This window comes from Typopeltis vanoorti, chromosome 10 (genome assembly GCF_054136105.1).
Source record: "Typopeltis vanoorti isolate ZY-2024b chromosome 10, IOZ_Tvanoo_1.0, whole genome shotgun sequence".
Lineage (NCBI taxonomy): Eukaryota > Metazoa > Arthropoda > Arachnida > Uropygi > Thelyphonidae > Typopeltis > Typopeltis vanoorti.
The window spans coordinates 31,179,820-31,194,342 of record NC_143558.1 but is presented as its reverse complement, the minus strand read 5'-3'; the positions used below and the strand labels follow the sequence as shown (position 1 = coordinate 31,194,342).

General features: G+C 37.9%; 1 protein-coding gene across 6 annotated transcripts in view; it reads left to right on the top strand.

Moving 5' to 3' along the window:
• The window catches only part of LOC150102306 (uncharacterized), a 263,333-nt gene that overhangs the window by 30,791 nt on the left and 218,019 nt on the right, over positions 1-14,523 (top strand). For 3 of the 6 annotated variants that reach the window (XM_090399073.1, XM_090399072.1, XM_090399068.1), the window contains exon 2: positions 7,910-7,956. In XM_090399073.1, the coding sequence (XP_090255199.1) occupies positions 7,910-7,956 (47 nt within the window). Of the gene's footprint in view, positions 1-1,998; positions 2,123-2,498; positions 2,635-7,909; positions 7,957-14,523 lie in introns of those variants that run through there. The other 3 variants (XM_090399071.1, XM_090399069.1, XM_090399070.1) reach the window with 3 other exon arrangements.

Genomic DNA, 14,523 nt, shown 5'->3' with positions numbered 1-14,523 from the left:
CCCCTAATTGGCGACCTAAACTGAATCTCTAATTATTATTACGTGACACCTCCAAGGAGTTGTAAGACTCATCTAGGGAGGGCACTCACTGCTTAACTCTCTGCCTTTTATTACTCACAATCCACTGTGAACCACATCATCTAGAGCAGCGCCATCTATTGGCCATCACAATCACCCCTACTAGTTTCATAGACAATCACAAACATCCATGCCCACAGTGGGATTCGAACCCGTGGCCTTTTTGGTGGAGAGCGGATACGCTAACCACTCGGCCAACTCCTATGATAGTGCTTCTTCAAGCTATCTTAACTCTCTGCCTTTTATTACTCACAATCCACTGTGAACCACATCATCTAGAGCAGCGCCATCTAGATAGTGCTTCTTCAAGCTATCTTAACTCTCTGCCTTTTATTACTCACAATCCACTGTGAACCACATCATCTAGAGCAGCGCCATCTATTGGCCACCACAATCATCCCTACTAGTTTCATAGACAATCACAAACATCCAGGCCCACAGTGGGATTCGAACCCGTGGCCTTTTTGGTGGAGAGCGGATACGCTAACCACTCGGCCAACTCCTATGATAGTGCTTCTTCAAGCTATCTTAACTCTCTGCCTTTTATTACTCTCAATCCACTGTGAACCACATCATCTAGAGCAGCGCCATCTAGATAGTGCTTCTTCAAGCTATCTTAACTCTCTGCCTTTTATTACTCACAATCCACTGTGAACCACATCATCTAGAGCAGCGCCATCTATTGGCCACCACAATCATCCCTACTAGTTTCATAGACAATCACAAACATCCAGGCCCACAGTGGGATTCGAACCCGTGGCCTTTTTGGTGGAGAGCGGATACGCTAACCACTCGACCAACTCCTATGATAGTGCTTTTTCAAGCTATCTAGCATTATTGATGCAAATGTCATTTCCACTTTTCTACACAGGCACAGTATATCATTATTAAGCTGCAAATACAAATATATTTATCTCAAATGATTTGTATGAGCCTCACCTACTCCCTATAAGGGCTAGATAGGTAGGATTACACCAACCGAATGCCTTTAAATTGTCTTTAGGAAGGAAGTGCTCTTTAATCACTCTTGAAATTAAAAAAAAAAAAATCACGTTCTTGGTTAATTTCTAGGGATAACTACTTGTTCTCTGCCATCCTACCATGTATAATTTTTAACATTTATCCCATAAATTACTTTCAGTAACTTACTGCTCTCCGCGCGGTTAGCCTAGTGGCTTTGCGCTTCGCAACCATATGCCTGGGGAAGGATTGTCCTAGGTTCGATTCCCGTTGACGACGTGAGGAGCTTAAGGATCTTCCTCAGCCATAGCCAAGTTAGCCGGTCTTGGGCAGCAGGGTTTTTTTCCGCCAGTTTATCTGGGGTTTTTCATCCCGCAAGCAGGCAAACCGACCCCGTGAACACACAGGGTACAGTCATAAATACTTACGGCAAGGAAGGCAACGGGAAACCACCTTGCTCATAATCATCTCTCCCTAGAATGGTAGCTTATAGCTACCCTCCCGCGGCCGTATGGCAGATGGGAACCAGAAGAACTTACTGCTAACTTAAGCAAACTCCCTCCCCCCCTCCATATCTCAAATTGTGTCTAAATTAAACGCGTCCAAAGAAGCAGTTGTGGCGGAGTATCTCTATCTCAGAACATTTCCCTTTTCTTCCAAACAATGTTGGTAAAGTTTGAATGAATGTAATGGAGTAAATTTTATTTTTTGTTCAGAAACAAATTTGAGTTTCAATTTAAACATACGTGGTACTCCAAATTTTATTGGTAAATAAAATTAAAATCATAATAACCCTGAATGCTCCATACGCCTCCATTTGATACACGAGATTGAACTATGCTTACAACTGATATTGTGCAACGTATACTTTGAGTTTTTTATTATATCTCAACGAAGCTGAAATATGTTTACAGTATCCAACATATGCCATGAGAGTTTTTTTTTCTTATTATTTATTTATCTCAGGCTGGTGGTAATGTTGCACACGTAATTTTTACACATCAAAGTCACTCGAATTTAACTGAATGATTAAAAAGAGCAACAGTATATACTTATAAAGTGTATACGTATAATGATTTCATGTGTAAGTATACATTTGTATAGATTTTGGGAAATTGCCTTAAATGAATATTATAAATCAATAAATACATGCAGTTTTTATGCATATATTATTTTATGACGAAACACGTATGATAAAGATCCAGACCGTAACAAGATAATGATCGTTTCGCAATAGTATTCGCTTATTTTAACATCATCCAGTACTTTTCGCGTTAAGAACAGGATTTTTTTTTTTTTTTTTTTGCTGCATTGTGTATATATATATATATATATATATATATATATAATTTTGTTATCTTTAGGTCCAAAATCGGTCAGTTTAAATCAGGATTTATGTGATTTTAACAGAATTCCAAATGCGGTATGTTATTAAGTTGTTTTCACGCAGAGCAGAGATGTTTACACCATTTCAAAACATTTTATCATTAAAACTATCCAGTTTCAAATCAATATTGACGAGGCTAGGCAAATTTCAGTAAAAATTCATCCAGCCAGAGCGAAGAATAACACGACAAGAAATGGACAAACAAAATGGTTAGTTAATTACTAATCACAAACGAATAACACTTTGTAAAATGGGAGTTTATGTATTGAGATTTTTTGCCATCAGTTTATATGAAATTCATGGATAAATTTAAGAGATGAATGGAGCTGTATAAAAATGCATCTGAATGGATTTGGTATGATGCCGATGCTGTTGTTGGAGATAAAGAAAATAATGGATACATTGAAAGGTGAAGATAGAGGGGAGAAAGTGAGACAGGTGATGAAATAGCTTGCAAGGAAAGAGGATGATTAAAGAGGTGGTTGTGGAAGAGGACAGGGAGAGAAAAGTGGGAGAGACCAGTAGGAGGAGGAGTAAGAAATAAAAGAATAGACATGCAAGCTGGACATATGGAGCCAATAGGATAAACAATGAGGTACAATGTAGATACAATGAGTTTCTTGATTCCTTGGATGTCTAATAATAATGATAATAATATGTTATTGATACTGGGAGAAGTTTAAGTAAGATATGCAGCTTTTTTTTTTGCAGATGACCATAAGTTGGAGGAAAGCTGCAAGTAGTGAAACATTTTAGCTCTTCAGGAAGATTTGAATGGACTGTTGGAGAAGAGTGTGTATACCAATTCCACATTGTAAAGTGTGCGGTTTCGAAATTTGGAAGAATAACAATGATGGGATGCATTATATTCAATTACTGGATATATTTTGAAGAAGATGAAAGAGATGAGACCTGGTTTGCAGAAAGTATTTCCACTTGGTTAAAAGTTTATTATCATTATTATTATTGCACGGACACCTTCACGGAGTCTTAAGACTCATTGTGGGAGACCGAAACTATCTACACAATATCTATCATACTTCTCCTTGAATCCATTAACAGACAAAGTGCTCACAAGTAACTCTAGCAACCCATTCCAATTCATTCACCATTCTCCAAGAATTAAACTGGTCTTCACATTCCTGCTAACCACACTCTTACCCAATTTCCAGGGATTTTCTTTTGGCTTGCCTCCTCTATATTAATACTATAAAACCCTTTTATAGTATTCATATATATTAATACTATAAAATAAATAAATACCGTATTTAATAGCTAATTAATACGGTAAGCTTCCTTAGCAATATGCCCTCTAAACCTCAACTTTACTTACTACTACTACTACTACCACCACCACCTCCAGTTATCCAGTACAGTTATCTCAATGTGGTGCACAGCTTGTAATATTTTTATCCCAAAATGCATAACTTTCCACCTTTTAAAAATAAATTGACATCCATTATGTTTTGCCCGTACTGTTAGCCCATTTAAATCAACCTACAAGCTCTCTACATCACCTTGATTAACTACCACCCTACAAAACTTTGAATCATCAGCAAACCTGAATGTCTCCCTTCAAATTATTTCCTATATCACTTATGCACAAATTAAGCAGCAGTGGTTCAAGCACAGCACACCACTAATCATCTCCTTTCTCCTGGATTTTGTTCCTCCATATACTGCTTTTTGGTATTTGTCCATCAGCCACCCTCGTATCCATATCACCAGTTTCATATCCATCCCTATTTGTTCCAGTTTGCTTAACAGAGTTCCATGTTATCTACTGTCCCTTTGTAAAATCCTGCAGGATCATCATGTATCCATTCTATTTATCCAACTCAGCTGTCATTCTATTGTAAAAAGTTTAATAAATTACTAAGGCATGACCAACCCTACACAAAGCCATGCTATCTCTCATTAGAGTATCACCCATTTATAAATTCTCTTTTCACCAGCTTTTCCAGTACTTTTACCATCGCTCTTCCTAAGATACTGATTGGTCTATAATTTGCTACCTTAGACTTAGATCCTCCTTTATGCAAAGGAATTATTTGCCCTCTGATCGTGTGGTTTGACATGGGGAGTGGCTCACCAGGTACAAGCTTTGTGAAGCAAGAGATATGTATGGAATTGCAAAGCAGGGGGACTACTATAAATTGAGAAAACTGTTTGGTGGTTCAATCAGTTGAATGGAAGAGAAATCGGTAGTGGTTGGGATGAAACAAAATGGACAAATCCCATGATTCATCCATATCACTCCTACTTCATTTATCTTCCAGACCGTAGGAATAAATTACTTATAGCAGTGTTAGATTGTATTCCTAAGGTTTGGAAGATAAAGTAGGAGTGAAATGGGTGAATTATTATTATTATTAACCCATCCTGACTTCCATGGAGTCAGAGACTCATCATGGGAGGTACTCACTATTGCATAAAATGCTCATCCAACCGCATCTTAAACTGATTCAATGTGTCCACATCCACAACACACTCAGACAATGCATTCCACTCACCAACCACCCTTCATGCAAAGAACCTGCATCTCACACCCTCCCTATACAGTTTCCAGCAATGGCCCCTTGTTCTGCTTCCCTCTCCAATTCTATGAAAAACCTCTTCCATGTCTACCTGATAACAACCCCTGACCAGTTTATATGTCTCAATCATATCCCCTCCCCTTTCGCCTATTCACGAGGCCCTGCAACTTGCATTCTCTCAATCTGTCCTCGTGCTCCACATTCCAAAGATCACAGACTTCTTTGTGAATCTTCTCTGGATCCTTTACAGCATATCCTCATCACCATGAAAACTGGGAGACCAAATCTGTGCACGCTAATCCATATGAGGCCTGATCAAGCCTTATACAATGGAATCATAGCCTCTCTTTCTGTGTGTCAGGGTTCTCTGCATCTTTGCCATTATTTGATGTGATGTCTTCACAACTTGTGCAATGTGGCCCCTGAATTTCAGGTCCTTGTCCACCATCACTCCTAGATCTCTCATCTCCTCTACTACTGTTAAAGTTTCCCCCACCAAGTGTATACTTTGCATTCCATTGATGCTTACCAAATCTAAAAACCTTACACTTGGCAACATTGATCTGACAGTTCCACTTACCTGCCCATTCATTCTATCTATTCAAGTCCTCTTGTAAGGCATTAACGTCAGCCTGACTGTGCATTGCTCTCCCCAGTTTGCATCATCTGCAAACAGCTATGCAGGAACCTGAGAAAGAGGATGTTATGAAGGAGCTATAAAGAACAGGATGCTGATCAGCATCATGAGGCATATAAGGTGCAAACTAGGAAGGTGACAAGTGTAAGGAAAGAAAAATTGGCATATGATAAGAGATCAGCTGAAGCAGCAAAACAAAATCCTAGAGAATCCTATAGTTATGTTGCTAGTAGAAGAAAGGGTGAATATGGAAGACCAACTTTAGTTGCTGCAGGTAAACAAAAGTCACATCTGCTGAAGATGTGGTGGAAATGTCTGAGTGTTTTTTGTGTATTTCATGGGGGTTAGTTTAGAGTAGTGCTTATCTTAACACATCTGCCTAAACATTTTCTGTTCATCTCACCATTGTTTCATGACCTACATCAACATTTCACTAAATATCCTGTCCTGATCACATCCACCTCAATTAATACATTTCCAAAATCATTAGTTCGATTTCCTTAGAAATTCTCAGAGTGGAGAATTTTGAAGGAAATTGCACTAATGGTTTTGGAAGTATAGCACTCCATCACCCTGTTTGCCCATCCTATTCCTGTTAGGGCATCATCTTCTGTCAATCATGTCTCACTGAATCTAATAATATTTAGACATGCTGGAGTTATCAGTACCATTTCCAATTTACCAATTCATTTCCTTTATTCCTGATACTGCTGGTATTTGCATAAACATCACTGCATTGTCTTAATAGGTGTTTCTATACCTATTATTATTATTTCCTGCAGATTCTGTTTGACCATACATTCCCATCATACATCTCCCATCTCTCAAGAAGGGAAATGGGAGAATGAATGCATTCCTCAATCTCTCCTTTTCTTTCCCTCCTTGTTCTCTCACTTATCATTCATCTTCCACTCATGTCTCTAGTTCTTTCCTCTGTACTCTCTCAAAATGTTTCATTCCGTCTCTTTCCATTGTTTGCCCATTCTCTCTCCTCTTATTCTCATAAATTTCTCTTGCATCTCTTCTCACATCTGTTAGCTTGTTGAATCTCCTAATCTCTCTCTCTTCACACAAATAAACTCATTTATCATACCTCACTCTTCCTTTCTCTGTATCTCCATCTTTCTCTCTCTCTCTCTCTCTCTCTCTCTTTCTCTCTCCAAGTAACCTATTCTCACTCAGAATTCATGAAACACAGTTGACATCTACCTCCAAATTCTCCATATCTCCAATTATACTATTTAATATAAAGTCCATTGCCACTTCATGCTTATCTTTCTATACTCTTATCACTCTCTTCTTGTGCTCACTTGTTTCTATTGCACCACCATTGCTACCTGAAAATATGTGGTAGTATGTTGCCCATTCCTACTGCCCTGTTAACATCTAATCAACTCAACACTTCACTTCTGATTCTTTCATCCAAGGTTTTGGCACATTTTGGAGTTAAGAGTGGTGCTGAATAGCAATAGAAAGGAGGACAGAATACTGATAGTTCAAGGATGGGAAGTATTTAGAATATTAAGTAACCTTGATGCCTCTTAATATTCTAAGATTCCCATAGTATAGGTAGTGATATAAGACAGCAGCACAGGATGGAATATCACTATGGGAATGTGCTAAAGAGCTGGCAGTGCCCTTGACTTAATTGTTCAACAGAATTCTGGTAACAGGAACAGTCTCAGAAGAGTGGAAAGAGGGAAATATAGTGCCACTGTATAAGGGAGAATTCAAGTCAATAGTGTCAAAGTGTAAGGCTGTGCATATCAGGCATAGTGGTGAAAATGTTAGAGAGACTAGTTAGAGATAGAATTCCAACTGGATTGATGAGAGTGGAAATTTTTTGAGAGAGTAACATAGGTTTGTTAAGGGTAGTCATGCTTTATTAACTTAGTTGCATTTTATAATAGAGTAACTTGTGTATTGGACAGAAGAGATGGTTATACAGTGATCTAGATTTATCTAGATCACTTTTTCTAAAGCTTTTAATTTTCCTAAAGCTTTTAATCAAGTACTGCATGATAAACTACTGTTGAAATTGAGCAGAATGGAGATTGATACTCAATTGGTATCTTGGTTACAGGGATGGTTGATTGAAAGAAGCTAGCAAGTTGTGTATGGAGGTGCAGCATGAATATGAGTAATTTTAAAAGCAATTATTTACAAAAAAGTTGCTTTCAGAATCTGTTAGTGTTATAGTTTTGAAATATTTTCATGAGAGATACTTTATAACCTGAATGAAAGCAATGAAAGAAACAACTTTAAAATTATTTATATTGCAATACATAATAGCAGCTTAAATTCTTTCAGTGTATCTGACAATCATGGAAAAGAAAGAAATATGTGGAAAGCTTCAGGTATGTACTAAACAATTTTATACTGAAAGTTTTTTATATGATATATATATGTGTATGACTAAGACTATAAATTGGTGAGGGGGGGACTCATTAGATTTATGCAGACAAGATATTGGCCGCAAAGGTTGGTCGATTGGTAGAGCCTCTGCTATTAATGGTTTAGTTAAGTAAGTTTAAGCACGGTTAGTAGTTGGAAGGGGACCAATCGTTCGATTCTGTCGGCACACTCTCCCTCGATGAGTCTTTGGACTCCCTGGAGGTGTCAGAATAATAATAATAATAATAATAATATTGCAGTGGTGGAGGGAGGGGGGTGCAACATTTAGTGAAATAAGAAACTATGTTGCAATTTGTATAAGAATTTTTCTGAGCAAATATTAACTTATACTTTTTCTATGCCAAAATCTAATGTTTTGACATTGAAAAGTGAGAAAAATGTGTTGTTGCTGTAGTTAGCATACACACTGATTAAATTGGTTTGCGGTAAAATAGTAGTTATTATAGTTACTGTAGTCTGTAGAGTGTATATGGAGACTCCCATAGTGAATATTAGTAATTATTCCAAGCTCCATAGAGCATTGGAAATTATAATACTATCTTTGATTTACTAGTTGAAGATAATATTAGTATAATTAAATTAAGGGGATAAAAATCCCTTATTATTTTACAGCCAGTATGCGAAACTCTGAGATCGAAAACCACGATCCAAGAGTTTCTTAGATCGTAGATCTAAGAAATAACTCTTAGATCATAGTTTTCAATCTCAGAGTTTCACATACTGGCTGTAAAATAATAAGGGATTTTTATCCCCATAATTTAATTAACTTCGCCAGAAAAAATAGCCATTTGGCTTTTTATAATATTAGTGTATTTGATTGGTTAATCTAAGAAACTGATAACCAAACTATTCAAGCAACGTATTTGTGAAATACTTGAAAAAAAAAAAAGTAAATAAAGGTGTGATAGACTCCTCTTTCCACAGGCCTACCTTATGATACTTATATCATAAAGTAGTATGATATAAGTATACTTATATCATTGATAATGTTTTCCATTTCATCATGTTATGGATATGTTAGAAATGCTTCTTTTAGCACACCATTACACCCAACACCTTAGGATCTGTTTTATCATCAAAAACATGCAGCAATAATTGTCTATCATCTTTTGCACCATACTAATTGCCCATCTGTACCTATTCTTTTCTATCTACAGAAAACTTACCCACACAAGTATTCATCTTCACACCACCTTCCTCTAAGTAGTATGGTGTAATTAAAACGTACTCATATAGCTGGAACTATCTGCTCAGACCACACCAGCCTCAACACTCACATTAACCATGTTTGTGACAGTTTCTTAAAGGTTTACCCTCAACAGAATGTACAAAACTTGTATACATTTTTCTCATATCCCCCCCCCCCCCACACACACACAAAAAATCTAATCACAAGAAATCAAGTGCCATCTCTTACAACGCCTTAGAAAAAGTGGTGAAAGTTTTTATAAGATATTATTATTATTATGTGACTCCTCCAGGGAGTCTAAAGACTCATTGAGGGAGAGTCTGCCAATAGCATCGAACGATTGATTCCCTTCCAATATAAACGTGTAATTTTTAATTTAAAGCTCGGCTCTGGCATGGTCTCAGGCAGAGTGTAAAGAGAAGGATAATTCAGTTAAATAAATGAGAGTCCAAGTGATCAGTATCTCAGGTGTATCAGATGGGGTATTGGTAGCATGCATACTGATTTAGGCTTTAAGGCTTGAGTGGGTGAGAGTATGGCTTTGTGAAGGATCACTTTCTATAATAAAGTGACATTTGAGCTGAATAAAAGTAATTTGCTATACCAAGATACTGCTGGACTTGGTAAGGCATTTGATAGAATATTCTACAGAATCCTATTACATAATTGGAGAAAAATTAATAATAATAATAAATAGGAATGTATATGAAGCTGATGACATAAATAACAGGACTGACATCAAAGAGTAGTGTGTGTGTGTGTGTGTGTGTGTGTGTGTGTGTGTGTGTGTTATATTATTAGTCAGAGAAATAATAATGCAGGGTAAGTCATGTTAGCTGCCATGTCATGGCAGGGGTGAACCAGGCAGAATGGGCAAAGCATATTGGGAGCATACGAGGGGGTACCCAAAAATAACTGGAATCTGAACTTGGTACACTGAAGTTTTGAATATACTGTTGGAGAGTATTGCTAGGAGTGAAAGAAAAGCTAATGAAGTCTTGCATAAAATAGAAGAGAACCAAGTATTGAAGAAGACAGTCACAGAAAGAAAGAAAGATGAAATTCCTGGAACATGTATGGAGACATAATGAATGGATTGTAAACATATTAGAAGGAAAAATACCAGGGAAAAGAAGAGGAGGAGGACAGTCAGAGTATACAATCTTAGAAAAGGTGTTTATAGCTTCTCAAAATAGGATAACCTGGAAAGGGTAACTCTCCGTAGTGACAGGGACTGTCCCTTAGAATTATAATATGAAACTTGTAGTTTTTGTTACAAACATTAGATGAACTTCAAGTTTTGCTTTTCACTATCCAAGTAGCTAACAGCATCGTCTGCTGCCAATTCTTTTTAAATGACTATTCAAGAAAGTTATTGAACAAACTGCTATTCTCCAATAAGCTAGCTTGTACAGCTCTAGAAATTAATTACAAGGACAGCATAGGTGGAACGAACAAATAGCACATTTTTTAAGAAGAATTAATGTCCGACCTACCTTTTTAAACCGTTCCACATCCTACAAAATTTACCACCTTTGCCTAAAGGCAAGTTCCATTTATATGGTATCCTGAGGTATATAAGATTCCGTGTTCTTGTGGAAAGCTTTACATTGGTCAGATAGGGAAGAAGTTTTTAACTTCTTCCCTATCAGAAAGAGAACTGCTTTCATTGAACACCTCTCTGAGCATCATGATATGGATTGGCTGTCTGCTTCCATGCCATGCCATACTTAGGTGACAATCTTCTTGCTAGAATGCTTAAGGAGTCTTCTATAGTGATTGATTCACACAGCACCTTGAACAGAGACTAGAACCTTATACTTAACATCTGGAAAGTTCTTATTCATTTTTGTGAATAAGAACACTTTCACAAAAAAAAAACAAAAAAATTGTGGTGTAGGTGCCAGGGGGGAGGCTCTGCCCCCCCCAGTGTGTGTGTGTGTGGGTGGGTGTGTGTGTGTATATAATCTGATCCACACACAAAAGGCCATAGCACCTATAGCACATTAGTTATGTGTGTGGGCACTAATGTGGTGGCTGAATATTTTATTAATTTAGTGGGAATATTATCAACACCTGGTGCCTTGTTAGAAGAGACAGTTTGTTTAACACCATTCAAATTTATCTAGTAATTCAAAAACAGAAAAGAAAAGTAAATGAAATGGTAGTTGTAGTAGGTATGAATGATTTAACTGGTGATAAGTTCGGTACAGGGGCGCACCTGTAGTCCTGTAGTGTCTGGCGCCTGTGTGCAAAACTTTAGTTGGCGCCCCTATACCGAGTAGCACACCAGTAGGGTCTGGTGCCTGTGTGCAAAACTTTAGTTGGCGCCCCTATACCCAGTAGTACGCCAGTAGTGTCCGCTGTCTGTGTGCAAAACTCTAGTTGGCACCCCTATTCCTCCCCCCATCCAATAAAAAATAACTTTAAAAAAACGTTTTTTTAAAAGTATTTCCTCCTCTTTGGTGCCTGTGTGCATCGCACATATGGCCGGCGCACCCCTGGTTCAGTACAAGAGAGGACATGAAAGGGTTGCTGGAAGAGGCGAGAGTGAGAAAACGAAAATCGTTAGTATTTTACCTTGCTATGACAAAAATGAATCCAAAAGAAGGGCCATGATGGCAAACAATTCAATGCATAGGCTATGTAGAAGGAATGGATGTGTTTTTGGATGTGTGGAGTGAGGGAAGATTGGATTTGTATAAGAGGGATGGCCTACACCTGAATTCGTTTGGTATCAGGAGTCTGGAAAAACTATTAACTGGTATGAGACCTAACACAGAGAGTCAGGGAAACTAAATTATAAAAGGAGGAATGATGTGAATGTGAGTGTAAGAGCGAAAATGGTATATAACTGTGTTAATGATGGGAATGAGATTTGTCATGGGAATGTTGACGAGGTGAGAATGATTTCGGGTTTGTGTTTGTCCGGTTCGGACCAATCATATGTGTGCAAAGATGTTTACATGTGTAAAGCATTAAAGAAGAATAGAGATCTGCAAGTTGTCCAATTGGGTCAGGCACACTGCAAACGAGGGTATACTGAAGAACATGAAGGTAGATTATTATGTCTGTACACGAATGCTAGGAGTATCAGAAACAAAGGAGTAGAGTTTGTTGCCTTAGTCAATATGTTGCGACCTCAGATTGTAGGAATTAGTGAGACCTGGCTATCAGAATCAGACCTATTAACTTGTATCGAGTGTCATGGGTGCAGTATTTTTAGGAAGGATAGAGTGGATAGGAGAGGAGGGGGCATGCTGCTAATGATATTGGATGATTTAAATCCAGTTAGAGTTGAGCCCTATGAATGTAGTAATATTACTAACAATATTTCACATGGCAGTGAGTTTGAAGCAATCTGGTGTGAGGTGAAATCTAATAAAACAAATTACATAGTGGGGTGTTGTTACAGACCTGGTGGATCGGTTGCTGGTGATGAAGAAATGCATCACCAAATAGAAAAGGTGAGCGCAAAAAGAGTAATCATAATGGGAGACTTTAATTATACAAATATTGATTGGGTGGCAGTAGAATCTCATGAGAAGAATGAAAATGCATTTATTGAGCTGTTACAGGACAACTTCCTCACGCAGCATGTGACAGAAGTAACTCGAGGTCAAAGAGTACTAGATTTGATTATAGTGTCAGAGGGCATTTCAGTTAAAGACGTAACTATTCTGCCTCCAGTTGGTGACAGTGATCATGCAATACTCACTTGGGAAGTGACTAAGTTTATGAATGTTCCATTCAGAATAGGTTACATGTTGAACTACAGGAAATTTTGACCAACTAAGGAGTATACTGAGTTCAGTGGAATGGGATCGGTTGCTGGATGGAAAGGATATTGACAGTGTATGGGAAGCATTTAAACAATATTTAAATGATGCGATATCAGAATGTGACCCGAGAGTTCGAAGAATAAATAGAGTAGGAGTCAGATAGATGTGTAATCTTATTAAGCAAGAGATTCGTAAGAAAAGGACGATGTGGAAGGAATACCATTTGCATAAAGATGACGTCCGTTATGAACGTTATAAGCAGCAAGCTAGAATAGTCACAACTGTTGTATGGAAAGCAAAGTCTGATTATGAAAAGAAACTGGCTCTGCGTGCGAAAGACAACCCACAAGAATTCTATTGATATGCTGCAAGTAAAAGAAAGAATGAATATGAAAGAATAACTCTTCTAAATCCAGATGGAGTGAGGGTTACTGATGCAGAACAGGTTGTTCAGTTAATGAGTGCCCATTTTGTTAAAAGCTATCAACCTAGTGAACACAACATTGAGCTTGCTGTTACCTCTTCACTAGATGAAGAAACGCAAGTGTGTGAGGCCGGGGTATTAGAGCTGTTGCACAAACTGAATAAGAATTCAGCAATAGGGACTGATGGAATATCAGCATGTGTGCTAAAAGAGTGTTCAGCTGAATTGATCATTCCTTTGACCAGGATGTTTAATATGAGTCTCAGAACAGGGAAGATTCTGCAGGAATGGAAGGAATGCATGGTAATTCCATTGCATAAGGGTGGTGCAAAGACCGATGTATCAAACTATCAACCAATTAGTATCTCAGGAGTGGTGGTGAAGATTTTAGAAAAATTAGTTAGGGCCTGCATTCAGAAATGGGTTGACAGTGATTCTCTGCTTTGCAATGAACAACATGGGTTTACTAAGAGAAGGTCATGTTTTAGCAACTTGCTCACATTCTATGACAATGTTACCATTGAACTAGACAAGGGGAATGGACACACCATGATACTTTTGGATTTTGCTAAGGCTTTTGACAGAATACAACGTGACAGACTGCCGAATAAATTGGAGAAAATGGATTTGGGTTATACAACATTAGCATGGATAAGAGGATGGCTGACTGACAGATATCAAAAAGTGAATTTTATACGGGGGATCTGAAACCTTGTTACCTTAAACCTTGAGTCTGCAAGGTTTAAGGTAACAAGTGGTGTACCACAAGGATCAGTGCTTGGTTCACTGTTATTCAATCTGTACATTAATGATATTGGGAAAGATTTGACAAATGACATACAGTTATTTGCTGATGATGCAAAGAGAGGCAGGGTAATCATGAATGCTGCTGATATGCAGTCCTTGCAGAATGATTTGAATAAGCTGGAATTGTGGGCATGGGAAAATGGGTGTCAGTTCAATGGCAGTAAATGTAAAGCCATTCACTTCGGCATGATTACCTATCCAATGTTGTATTATATTGGTGGGATTAGGCTAGAAGAAACTGATGAGGCTAGGGATCTAGGAGTGTTAATAGATAGGAAGTTGAAGTTCAGGGACCATGTGGCAAAGA